We start from the raw sequence: 13,965 nt of genomic DNA on the forward strand, positions 1-13,965 counted from the left end.
CAGTATTTTACCTTCATCTCTTTCAATCCCTTTCAATCTTTCTCTCACTCTTTCTTTCCCTTCTTTTCACTTTACTCTTTCACACTTACACTCACTATGCTATTTCTCTCCATCACACACACACACACACACACACACACACACACACACACACACACACACACACACACACACACACACACACACACACACACACACACACACACACACACACACACACACACACAAACAAATATCATAGAAAAAAGAGCCGAAATATATTAATCCCTACAGTCTGTACAATATTAAATCAAGTCATATTTCAAAATAGTGTCATCTGCTCAACATGTATAGTTTACAAACAAAGGAAAACAGGCATTTTTTTATAGTACAAATAATCCTGACAGTCCCGGAATGAAGTCCAAAAACATCAAGCATGTTAGGGCTTTGGGCGCATAACCGCTTCGCAAATGGTTCCAAGAATGTCTTTTCCACTTCATGTTTTGCAGTTTCCTCTGAAACCTATGAAAAAGGCGTTAGGGTTAATATTAAAGAATCCATTCGTAATTCTGTGTTATTGTGTGTTGTGTTTCCCCGTCTGGAACCACATTAAAAGAACATTCTCCATTGAAAGTCCGTTGACACATTAATTGAAAGATTTTCAGTCCGCTGTGTATCTCTGCAGGCTCAGGCCCCCAAAGACGCCTAACTATACAACATGACCCTCTGAAATAAGGCAACATTATATTAAATGGTGTCTGTCATACTGGCTTGGTATTGATGATTGTTTTTTCATTGATCTTTCACACATTTGTCATACAGTCTGTGAAACCCAATTTACTCATTTATTTTTTTCTGTTTCCCTCTCTGCTCGTTTCTCAAACACAATCTTTTCAGGTAATTTCAGTGAAATCTCAGCACTCTTAATCAAAATAAAGAACACAGACGTGGACACTTCAAGGTGCACCACACGATCAAGGTGCATCGTTTACTGCCCGGGCTCCTCTCAAACATAAATTATACTATAACTTAACTCGTACACTTTGACTTTTTTTTGGTTAATGTAGTTTATCTTCGTGAATTATTATTTTGTTATTGATGTATTTGATCTTGGATATACGCCTTGCCGTCCCCTCATCACATGATGCAGTAGACCTCCTCACATGATGCAGTAGAACTCATCGCATGACACAGTATAACTCATCACATGACGCAGTAGACCTCCTCACATGATGCAGTAGACCTCCTCACATGATGCAGTAGAACTCATCACATGGTGTAGTTGGCCTCATCACATGATACAGTAGACCTCATCACATGATAAGGTAGAACTCATCACATGATACAGTAGACTTCATCACACGATGAGGTAGAACTCATCACATGATAAGGTAGAACTCATCACATGATGCAGTAGACCTCATCACATGATGAGGTAGAACTCATCACATGATACAGTAGACTTCATCATACGATGAGGTAGAACTCATCACATGATAAGGTAGAACTCATCACATGATGCAGTAGACCTCATCACATGATGAGGTAGAACTCATCACATGATACAGTAGACTTCATCACACGATGAGGTAGAACTCATCACATGATGCGGTAGGCCTCATCACATGATGCGGTAGGCCGCATCACATGATGCAGTAGGCCTCATCCTGAGGCAGATTTTGTTTAGTCCTCCAATAGGTGGGCAGGTTCGCTCTCAGCACCTTCCTCAGGTCCTCGTTGAGCAGGATGCAGAAGATGGGGTTGACGCCGGCCTGGGCGAAGCTCATCCACACGGTGATGGAGAGGTACCTGTGTGGGATGGCCCAGGACGTGACAAACACCCTCCAAAAGCAGGCCACGATGTAGGGAGCCCAGAGCACCAGGAACAGCAAGGTGATGGTGTAGAACATCCTGCCCAGCCTCCTCTCTGACCTCACCTCCTCCATCCCCAGCAGGCGTCGATGTTGATTGTGTAAATTCTGCCTGATGCCAAGCAGAGTGGGCGGCATGGGGCCCCTGCCGAACCCGGCGATCCAGTTGGCTGCGGCCTGGCCGGTGGCCCCGGGGCCGTGGAAGGTCCAGTTCTGGCTGATGGCTGGCACCAGCTGAACGGGTTTCATCTTGCGGTGCCGATACTCAAAGAGCAGCAGCTTGGCGTAGAAGCCGTGGGTGGCCAGCACCACCACGGCCAGCATGAGCATGAAGCCCAGCGTGTCGTTGGTCTTCAGGTAGCGGTGCTCAAAGATGCACTGGTCCTCGTCCTGGATGAACTTGTACGTCCCCACGTCGAACACGGGCGGGAAAGCCATGGCGATGGCCAGTGTCCAGACCATGCAAATGATGGCCGCACAGGTCCAGATGGTCATGCGCTTGGCATAGAAGCGGTGGTGGGCGATGGCCAGGTAGCGGGTGACGGCCACACAGAACAGCATGAAGGCGGCGTGAAAGCAGAACAACACGGCCATGAACGCCACCACTTTACAACTCAAGGCACTGTAGGTCCAGGCGGAGCTGTTGTGGACCGACACCAGGACGAAGGGGAAGCAGGCGGCGGAGCGGACTGCGTCGGCCAGGCACAGGTCCAGCAGGAAGAAGTAGGGGGCCTTGTGCAGCGCCCGGTCGCGCAGGACCAGCAGTGACACCAGCAGGTTCCCCGCCAGGCTGACGCAGATGATCAACCCCAGGAAGATCAGCTTAAAGTAAGCAGAGACGTCCGAGGCCGAGATCCCTCCGCCGCCGCTGCCGCCCCCGCCGCCGCCAGTGCTGCCGCCTCCTTTGGCCTGGCTCTGCGAGGCCAACACCGCCAGAAGGCTACCAGGGCCGTCGATGGCGAAGCTCTGGTTAGCCATGGTGACCCGATACACCACCGGAGCTGCGGTGGCGAGGAAGAGCCCCTGTTAAACACCACCACTCCTCCTACAGCCGCTGGTGGCTCTCCCAAGGCTCTCGCTCTCTCGTCTCGCAAGGTGGGGCTGAGAGGAGCTACTCTAAGACCAGGCTCATGGTTCCTCTACGGCCAGGACCTCACCACCTGTGAATGTGGGGACAGAGAAAATAGAAAATTACAAAGGTTTCCCACCTGAAGCGTCGAAAAAAGGTGGTCAGACATGTTGGCTGTGGCTCTTGTAGAATTAGGGAGGGGGAAAGGCGACCAGGCCACGGCTGCAGAGAACATTGTGTCGGCTATAGGCAACATAGAGGAGCGCTTTGCCTCCCTGTTCCCTCTATGACTCGGATCAGATCAGCAGCTCTACAGCATGCCAACTCCTTGGCTCTCACAGTAATTACCTTGCCCGTTGCTAAGATACACCAGCTCACATACTTTGTGCAAGTGTGGGTGTTTGAGTGAATGCATGGGGGTGTACAGGGGGCTGGAACAGACAGAGCACAGCCGACACAAGGCCTCATGTCCAGGAGACACTGGTGTTGGAAATGGGAAGAACAACAACGGGGTGAAGCCTTGCCTTATATCAGAACTGTTGATTATCTATTGAAATAGATGGTTCAACGTTTTTCTGGTCAAAAACCATGATTTAATTTCACAAAAGCTGAACATTATAATACACATCCCAGCACAGCCTTCACGTCTTCAAACAAAGAAGGAATCTCAGAAATCAGAATTGCCTTTCTTCAATGTTGGAAATAATACACAGATCTAACGTGAACACGTATTCTAATCATGCCAATGCATACACAGTGTGAGGCCTGGTGGGCCCTTAACAACACAGCAATGTGGACCACATAAACAGGTGGCACTGCAATTGCACAGTTTAGTCTTCTTTTATATTGTATGTATGCTTGCGTGTGTGCGCGCGTGCGTGTGTGTTTTCGCGCGTGCGTGTGTCTCAAATGTTAAATGGGACTACCTACCTCTCATCCCTTTATTTGGTCAAATGAACGGTTCCAAACAGTAACAAATGATCCCCAACGCCTCGGTCCGATGTTGTTCGAGTTAGGAGAAAAGCTGTGTTTCAGCCTCATGCTCTCGGTGTGCTGTCAAGCCAAAACAACACCTGTTATCCATAAATCCTCCTCCACGGCACAGGGCTATACTAAACCTAACGCATTACAGGGATATCTGATCATCCACAGCTGATCACCAAACAGAGATATCTAGGTTATGGATGCTGTGGGGTCTCTGTGAAGGTAGACCAATATTCACAGCCTCCCTTTTCTCGGTTTCAGATAGCGAAGGAGGAGGATGTGTTCTGGATTTTGTCCCCGTGTAACATCCTCTGATGATAATAAAAGGCGATTTCATGTAGCATCACGTCGAAGATGGATATCCAGATCACAAATAAAACCGACGATGACTGGAACATACGCGGGGGAAAAAAATGTTTTGTTCATATATCCAAATGATGTCAGATTTTCAATGCTTATTATAACCCACCCACCAACGTTATGAAAAAAGATCGCGCATCCTCTTCGTGAGTATCGTCCTGGTAGACTAATGACAAGAGAACAATTCGTTTAGAGACACAATGTCCTCGGTCAATGCCTGCTTTTTCATATTTCACATCGAAGGCAGTTGATGTACGCGGAACAGTAATGTGCAGTCTTTGTTTTGCTCTCCACAGCGAAGGGAGACAAAAGCTTAATAGTCCATAATAAAAATCTCCATCACCGAAAATATAAAGAATTCACACGAAATCCAGCATGGTCACTTGCAGTTCTGTCTGAGGAACCCTCCCGAAATCTGGATAAAATCAAACATAATAATGGCTAGATTTAGCGAATTATTTTTTGAATAATCCCAATTATGGCTGCTTGCAAGGGAGCAGCTCGCACATTCGCGGAATATGTCGGTTGTGTTCGGAGATGGGAGCGCTGGGGTGGGAGGGGAGGATGCTAGGGGCTGGAGGGGAGACAGCGAGAATAAAACCGTAGCAAAGAAAACACCGTCCACTGGCCTGCTGCTGGCCACGGGATTTTAACTGTGAAATATAGCATAAAGTGGTAATAACATCCACACACACATAAACGCATGCATGCACGAAAACCCACCCGCATGCATTCACGCCCCCCCCCCCCCCCCCCCCCCACACACACACACACACACACACACACACACACACACACACACACACACACACACACACACACACACACACACACACACACACACACACACACGCACGCACATACACTCCCCCACACAGACAAACAGTTAACCTTAAATACTTTTATTAAGTCTAATGAAAAACTGATTTTGATAGGAAAAGGTTGATCACAAAAATTCTCAATCCATCATCATCATCATCATCTTCATCATCATCCTCAACAACAACATCATCATCAGTACATTACACGTGTCCTGTAGTCAACCGTGTAACATTTCAAGAGTTTTCCTAGGGAATCCTCAACGACTGAATTAGCTGACTTTCTCTGAGTGGCCTGCTCTGTAATATAACACTATGACTTCAGTGCAATGTGTGACCTTTGCTTGATATGTTAAAGGCTCATTTCGACATCCCTGGACTCTGTGACACTGACTACAGCTTCAGAAGAGGCCGAGGGGTAGTTGAGGCCATTGAACTCCTTTCCTTTACCTGTGATTTAATCTACACGTTTTTTATTCAGAATTCCACTGACATTTTTTATCGTTGGGGTGGGCAGTTGGCATCATTGAAACAATAACAGCAGCAGGTTGATATATAAAAGATGGCAGAGTTTACCTCGGCATAACTACATTCACAAGAGAATGACTAATATTTTGGATGATTGCTGCATAGATTTCCATAACCCTTATGGGAATTAAAAGAATGACAGAGAAAACAAAGGTAACAAGAAGATACAAAAGAGACCGTATCATATATTATGTAAACCTTTAATATTCTTTGGAGTAGGCTTATAAATGATGCAAAACCAACCATATATATGTTATTGTGATATGTATGTGTCACAGTGGAAGGACGTTGTGAACATCTCTGACATAATTCTGATAATACAAAAAAGCAAAACGCTGCAGTTGTGCTATCAAATTCAAGTGATTGTTAAGGCCTTTGTGTAATAATGTTTTGCGATAAATGGGTATATATTCATGTCTGATAATAGACTTTGCAAGTGTATAAGACAACTACAACATTTCGTTACATTGTCTTTTTTCTTCTTCTGTCTCCTTTAGAGAGAATTCTTATAATATTATGATGATGAGTACAGATAAAGTATTAAGTGCCCCTGGTATCAGAAACTAGTCTGTGTTGACAACATGACAAGTCATTATAACACGTGGAACATAAAGAACGTGCACCCCATCACAACATCCTCACACATGTGCTACTTGTCTGCTTCTTAGGAACGATGAAAACAAAAACAAAAACCTCAACCACTTCCCCACAAAGCTCTAATCTGACGCAATCAGAAAGAAGAGTGCAGACAAAACAAGTCCCACGATGAACAGGGAACTGGGGTCCGCCATCACCACGGAGATACAGGTCACACCCCACAGGAAGGTGATGCTGAGCCTCAGGTTTTTCCCCACCTTACACATTGGATGCGAGGTTAACGGCTCCTCAGCTGTCAGGGAGGTGTAGGGTGGATACGCTGCCGATGAGTCAGAGGGTGTTTGAGGCGGCTCCACCACCTCTTTCCCGCCTTGCGTAGCGTCACACACGTTAACATCTGATGTCGCCGAGGTGTTTGTGTCTGCGACTGCGTTTGATGTTGCAGCTTGTCGCTCCTCTCCTAGAAACACCTGACTCTCTGCTTTGGGAACGCAGAGAGGAGATGTAGCAATGGAATCCACCGACGGTGTGGTAGATAGCTCGCTAGATCCGATTGAAGGAGAAGAGCCGTACCTAGGGGGAGATTCTGGAGCTGGGGGAGTGAGACACGTATCTGGGCTCACTAAATCAATGGATTCCTCTTCTGGTCTTTGGCTCGTCTCTCTTAGGTTATCAAATGCGTCTCTAAATATCGTATCGGGGTCAACCAGCGAGGTCTGTGTTGCTGTCGCCTCAGAATCAGACGGATATAGCAAGTTGTTTTTTACTGATGTGCCAAGTTCAAATGGATTGTCAGTATTAGTGCTTTGGTACATTGAGCTTTGTTCTCCATTGGTCTGACCGATGTCTGAACTCAGTGTTTCTTGTTGGACCTTCTCGTCCTCTTCTAATAATGCGGCAGCATCTCCTGGTGTTGCTTCTTCTTCATCCACCTTTGTGTTTTGTTCTTTGTCATAAGGATCATCTGAATGGCTCATCAAGACAGCCTGTGTCTCTCCTCTCTCTTGTTCTGTCTCTCTCTCTACGCTTAGCAACTCCAACTGCGTCAACAGGCATGAATGTGCTTTACCAGCATATGTATTCTCCACTTTTGTGGTCATAGATATCTCCAGAAGGTCCAAATGTTGAACTTTGGAAGGTGGTTGCTCAGTTAGCATTTCAGATGCTAAAGGCAGCTGTGTGTTAGGTGTGGATGGAACATCTGGAACACCGGCGTTGTTCAAGCTCTCCAATGGTGCCGTCTGTAAGGTTTCCTCCTCCGTCTCACAGAATCTCCACTTGCCTTCAACGTTGTCCGGGGTGATCTCATTTCGGGGGCTACTTTCAGATGTGCACTCATCTGATTCTGAATCTAAATGCTTTACTTTTTCATCAAACAAGTCTATCTCTCCTCTGGAAAACGTTTGTGCTAGCTTGACCTTTCCATCTCCCAAGGTCAACATCTCTACTTCCTCATCCTCACTACTAAGATGGCTGCTGGCCTCCATAATAGGGGACTGAGTAACAGTGAATGGTATAAGTTTATCGAGGGCAAAGCTGTCTTTGCCCTGCTCCTCATCTGCTGCCAGAGAGCTGGTGCTGGAGCTCGGTGTGTGAGGCTGAAAGGGGGTCGGATCGTTCTGCAGTGCGGACCAGCTGATGGCTTCTACTAAACGCTCTGAAATCTGGTTGACCGATTCACAGGGGACTGAAGGTAGGGAGGGTGACTCACTGGACTGAGGTGCAGTGTGAACTGGAGATAGAACATGTAATGGTTGGTCAGTTGTGTTACGACAAGACATATAAGGTGATTGGTGGGGCATACTGGCTTCATCGCACTGTGCATCGTCAAGAGATTGGAGCTCTTGGTTCGGTGACCGTGGGGCACCAAATGTGTCATCGGCAGTCTGGGAAAACATGATAAAATAATGTTAAGATCCAAGACAGGGTAATGGTAACATTTCCAAAAACACATTACGATTACACACAGACTGGCAAAAAAACATTTTAATGCAGAAATGCTTTTCTTTGGAGTACATGCTGACATAGTGAAACTGAGAGTGAATACGAACAAGGCAATACAAACAGGAAAATTGTTGCAGGACTATAATAAAAAAACATCTTTGAATTGCTAGCTAGCAAATGCCTTCAAACATTTGTTTTCCAAATATTGCACTTGTAATGTGAATTCATACCCAAAAGGAAATAGTGAAGACGATTAAGTTTAAGATTGACTGTAACTTCCCCAGTTTTGAAATTCAGCTTTTCCCAGTATCTACAATTTACGTGTGTCAAGAAAATATGTTTGAATTAGCTGTGAACATGCTCCCTGACATGTGGTAATCAGCTGGTTAACAGCTGGTTCCCTCAATGTAATTTGGAATCGAAACTCACACCACAGCTATCAGCACTTTCATATCCTCAGTTTTGGATAATTCCACCCCATCATAATTTCTCACATTTTTTATGCACAACACACAATATGTACAATATGTACATGCAAGCTAGAGGTTGAGCTCTGAGGAATTCATACATATCCATACATTACATATAAACAATTCATTAAGCACCTATGAGTTTCATGAGCCAATAGATTCATAATTCATGATTGATAGATTCATGATTAATGATTAATATCTTTATGATTCAGTTAGTGGTCAGTGGGCAAACAACTTTTTCAGGAACATATTTGACACTATATGGTAACCATGTAGCACATTCAAATAAACCAACATTAACATTATATTGCATCAAATTACATTAATATTAACAAGAACTCAGGGAACACTAAGTAAAGTTATTGAGTTCCATACTGATACAATACAATGAAAAACAACCACAATGCACCATGAACATACCACTGAGTACAATGAATCAAAAGGGGTGCTACATCGTGACTGCTAGCGTGAATACATTCACACCCTAGCAGTGACGATGGACTACGAGGCTCCCATGCTGTAACGGCTAACAGTAAGATATTACCTAAACCGCTGCAGAAGCTTCTATGAGCTGTGGACAATACAAAGAGTTAAGGAAATGGACATTGGTTAGTTCCATGAAATGTACTGTGAATGAAGGACCGAATGAATGACCTACTGTACCTGGTCTGCTGAATTCAAGTAGGATGGGATTGTATCAACAACTGCATGCAAATCCAGATCATTCAGAATGTATCCCTCCATTATACGTTGTTGGCAAGCGCGTTGCATATAACATAAAGAGCTAATCTTGACTTTTCCAGGTAAAGATTTGTTCAAAGAAAAATGGCATCATTTGGTGCACCTGGATGCCTGGATGTTGTTATGATGAATAGTTTTGAAAGGTTTGTGTTCTTTTCTTACCTCTAAATCGATCTCTGGATGAATGATAACTGGGCAAACAGGTTTAGGCCCGACATGCTGTGGTTGGGAGGAGGTGCTCAGGTCCTCTGCAAATACGATAAGCACAACAAATAGCTTCAAATTAATGGATCTTTATATCTACATTGATTATACACCGTACCACCCTTAATGGTATTACAACATTGTGCATGTATATGTAATGATACTTGTTATGATGGCTATGGTGACTATGTAGCATGCATATTGCATTCATTATTGTAATGCTATTTGGTAAGCATTATCACATGAGAGGGAGTGCTGTTGTACTGAATATCAACATGGATCTGATTTGGTCGTAGGTACGAGGCCGTAGGCCGAGTGCCGAAGATAATCTCAGCCGTGCTGATATTCAGCACGACCTTGAGTGTGATATTGCTTTTAAACAAAACTTATATTAGTTAACAGTAATAGTTAACATCTATTAGTTAACAGTCAATTAGTTAACAGAGTTCTGTTAATGGCACACAGAGGATCATTCTCCTTTTCTGTCTATTAGTTAACAGTAATAAGCAACAACAGATATGATTTGTTTGTTTATTTCATGATTTATTTGGATCCGCCAACACAAATAGATCCACAACTGTGATGGGACTGAACTGTTGCCAAGCAACACATAAACATACTAGCAATCTAAGATACATAAAGACCGTCAATGTAACGGTTATAAGAACGCCTCTAAAGCGGAGTGATACATGTATGGTTAAAAGTCCCAGTGCTGTTATACTCTATATCAGCACTCATGGAATGCCTTGAGTGAATACTCATGGAATGTTCCAACCAAATTAATTGGTCAGAACTAACTGTTGTATAACATTAAATTAATTTGATTTAGTCATTTTATATTCATATAATTACATTTAATCTGCAATATACCTTCATCCATATGTTGTCCATCGTTGTCCATACTGAAAAAAAATAGAATATATGGTTATCAGAATACACATAAAAAAATAACGTGTTAACAAAGTGCTAAACCCAATGTATCTGTTTGTTAACTTATATTATTCTTGAAAATACAGAGGTCTGTGAAGGATCATGATAATTATTCTGTTTATTTGCTTTGCTTTGATGTCACAAGTTATTAGCCTTGTTTTACAATCTCAAGTTATGTTGTGATAAAGTAGCATTGTCGTTACCAATCGAGCTCATAACCTCCTATTTATCCCAAGACAATAGGAATATTATGTATGAATATTACATCCCGGGCCTTCTGTACAGGTATGGTGGTGTACTTTGCAGATTTCAGCATGTCTTTCAGCACCAACAGCCACTCTGTGGTCTACAGGCATATGGTTCGTAGGCTTCAACCCAGGCATTCTGATCACTGGGGGCGCTGTGGGATATGAGGTAGATGTGAATGGAGGACTTTATTCATACATGTCGATTTGGTACAGAGTGGAAGAAGTAGCGATGTAGTTTTGTAAAATATACCATTACATATTTTCTAAAGTAAATATACTTCAGCGATTTCGCTCTTGTCTTTGTGAAAAGTGAATCTAAATTCATATTGCTTTCGGCTAAATAGGTCAAATGCTAAAAGTCAAGTACCGGACTGATCATTCTTTTTTATCAACCTTATTCCCCAAGTCTGAATTTTCCATGTGGGGATTTGAAGTGCAGTCTGAAGCCTGACTCCCCCAGCACTTACAATTGAAGTTCATAATAAAGATGTATAGATTTGTAATTGTAATTGAAGGCTCAGTAGAGTACAGTATATAGAATATTTACATAAACGCTTATCGTTTTCAGTTTTCTTTTGATATTGAAAGTAATTTCCATCTCTTCAGTATATTGATGATACAGCAAAGGCAAAAGCAAAGATGTGACGAGAACGAGATACACAAATAGAAAGCTAAATATCCCTCTTGATGCGCCCTAAATATACAAAACACTTGTTTACATAGTGACATGCATTTCCTTCTCATAAAAGGTATACTGAAGAGAGTGTATTACTATAAAAAATCAAATCCATGTAGGATTGTTTGATTTTGGTTGACTCCGCCGGTATGCCAACACATGACACGAGATCAGTCGTATTCTTAACCCTTTCCACACCCTGACCTTCTGCAGAAGATAGGTCATGTAATTTTAACCGATACCCTCTTTCTGTTCACTTGCTAGTTGCTACACTAGCAGGATTTTCCATGCTCTCTCATAGTCTCATACTAGTTTGGTGTGAGTGCTACAATTGTAATGAAGCATTTTAATGTACCCTTGTAGAGATACATGCAGAACACACAGTTCTGTGTGTAGATTAGGCCAGTTGAAACTGCAGTTGCCAGAAGTCCCTTTATCAAGGGAACTGGTAGTAAAGGTCAAAGGTAAGACTTATCGCAGGCAAACGTCAAGTAGGAAAACGACACCTGCCCTTTGCCTATTTTGATCGCTGCCACACACCACTGGCATAGGGGTTGTGTACCATGTTCAACTCACCCCCATTCTTTTGAAAGCCTCATAGCTTCGATGTTTATACAATTTGCCAGCTGCACACCGTCAACACATGTGGATATTGAAGTTACTTTGTACAGTTGAAAACTTACGATCAACATCAGTTCAGGCCTTGGCAATTGGATAATGACTAGATCCCTGGAGCTATTCAGTTAGCTAAATCCAACGTTCAGTAATCATGGTCCAAATTAGACTAACACTGCATCGCCAAATTTGGTCGGTTTCCTGAGCTTATGAGATTATTTTATCCATTTAAGTAAATACATCATACAAGAAGCCTACAGCAGAGGCGTATATTAGGGAGATGTTTGGTATCCAGTTATGTTAAATGTTAAGTGTTTATTTTACTAACTTAAAACAACCTTGATGTGTGTAGCCAGGACAGCTTCAAAGCATTAGAAACAGGTTTTCCTTCTACTTTTCCTGACCTTGGAATAAAAGTCGGCCATGATATTTACCTGTAAAACTTAGAGGCTTTCAGGATCCCTCGTAATTCTTGTTTTGTGTCAGTGTTTACTGGAGTTAAATTATCTTCGTAAGACACTAAGAGGGTAACCACATAATTCAACTGTGAGTTGTTGGCCCAGAAGTCCCCATCAGAGGTTTCATAGCGAACAACAAACTCAATGCTGGAACCATGGGTGTCATAAGGTGAGGCGAAGGACAACTTGAAACAGAACGCATCAGTCTCTCCATCACTTGACTCCTGGATATATTCAGCTGGATGATCGAAGTAGGTGGCCCAGTGGTCCATGGTGGACCTGATGTACACCGCTTTATGGTAGGAGATGTTGAGCACTCGTACGATCCCACTGAAGGCAAGGGGTTCGTTCTCTATGGGGGACAGCATTTCAACTTCCACCTTGTGTGTTTGAACAGCCTCTGCCAGGGCACTTCTCGTTGCCACGTGGAATTCTGTGTGTATGCGGTAGGTGGGCTCTCTTGCATGTGCAGCCTCCGCTTCATACCTTGGGTCCTCTTCTTCATCAGAATCGAAGGCAACAAATTCCCTTACATCGACCAGATCCCCACCTGTTGTGTCAGCGAACGCTACCCTTCTCCTGGCTGCAGGCAGAGACAACTGTATACGCATATACTCGTCCGCCTCATCAAATATCGATTGGCCGCGCTTCCTTGGGATAGGAGAGCATCTCGGGATGAAATTAACTTCCTCGCTGCCATCGTCTTCGTCGTCATCCTCCTCCTCATCATCATCATCCGCTGGACACGTAGTGCTACTGTCTCCATCTTCGGCAGATTTACCTGCTTTCACAGTGGTGAAAAGACCATCTTCACTTGGAATAGTTAAGAACGACATTCTGCATTCGTTATAGGCCCTTTATGGCAATGAAATAGCACCGCTGCATTAATGTCTCCGACAACTATAAAATGAATGACATTGGTTCAGCGACGTCCATGCATCCAGACGTCTGGAAACGGGTGCTGGTGGTAATGTTAATCATGGATGCCCCCCCCCCCTGGTATAAACTACTATAACTTGTATTGCGCAGTTGCATGTTGCATGCCTGCCGTGGCAGGGAAGGGAGCGACCTAATTTTAGCAGTGACCCACCGTCACTTCATGCCCCAAATGTGTCGTTTAGCTTGGTATAATCCTTCGACACGCTGAGTTTTGTTTGGTTCGTACACGCCCACTCTGATTCCACTCACAAAGCATGTGTATGCCGACGATGTATTAAAATGAGCATACATCTTCAAGGTCCAAATCGGCAACGCTTGAAAACCATATAGGTCGTTAAAGTTCACTAGGGCGTCCCGTGTGGAGAATTATTATACCTCCTCAGCATGCATCTAGGGCTACAAGTTACTAAGTTAATAAATGGCTGATAATAAAATAATAGACTGATATCCGTCATTTATTTATTTCCAATCGCCCTTGAAATTAATATCTAAGTCCTGGAAAATGTGCCCATACTAGCCTACATAGAGCAT

The 13,965-nt window shown here is 43.6% G+C and overlaps 2 protein-coding genes across 3 annotated transcripts; both read right to left on the reverse strand.

Moving 5' to 3' along the window:
* Nucleotides 1-1,622: 1,622 nt before the first annotated feature.
* Nucleotides 1,623-4,699, reverse strand: LOC130391032 (probable G-protein coupled receptor 173). Its single transcript, XM_056601220.1, has 2 exons — nucleotides 3,850-4,699; nucleotides 1,623-3,010 (listed from the first exon to the last, which is right to left on the reverse strand). The coding sequence occupies exon 2, from the start codon at nucleotides 2,826-2,828 to the stop codon at nucleotides 1,623-1,625; it is 1,206 nt and encodes a 401-aa protein (XP_056457195.1). The 5' UTR covers nucleotides 2,829-3,010; nucleotides 3,850-4,699.
* Nucleotides 4,700-5,766: 1,067 nt separating this feature from the next.
* Nucleotides 5,767-13,745, reverse strand: LOC130381387 (protein phosphatase 1 regulatory subunit 3A-like). 2 transcript variants are annotated; one of them, XM_056589003.1, is made up of 5 exons: nucleotides 12,472-13,741; nucleotides 10,439-10,470; nucleotides 9,527-9,612; nucleotides 9,168-9,194; nucleotides 8,003-8,092 (listed from the first exon to the last, which is right to left on the reverse strand). In XM_056589003.1, exons 1-4 carry the CDS (start codon nucleotides 13,329-13,331, stop codon nucleotides 9,168-9,170), a joined length of 1,005 nt encoding a protein of 334 aa, XP_056444978.1. In that variant the 5' UTR covers nucleotides 13,332-13,741; the 3' UTR covers nucleotides 8,003-8,092. The 2 variants fall into 2 exon arrangements, with proteins under 2 accessions (XP_056444967.1, XP_056444978.1); XM_056588992.1 differs by lacking the exon at nucleotides 9,168-9,194 and having other exon boundaries at nucleotides 5,767-8,092; nucleotides 12,472-13,745.
* Nucleotides 13,746-13,965: the final 220 nt, after the last annotated feature.

Source organism: Gadus chalcogrammus, chromosome 1, assembly GCF_026213295.1.
Source record: "Gadus chalcogrammus isolate NIFS_2021 chromosome 1, NIFS_Gcha_1.0, whole genome shotgun sequence".
In the NCBI taxonomy this organism is placed as follows: Eukaryota; Metazoa; Chordata; class Actinopteri; order Gadiformes; family Gadidae; genus Gadus; species Gadus chalcogrammus.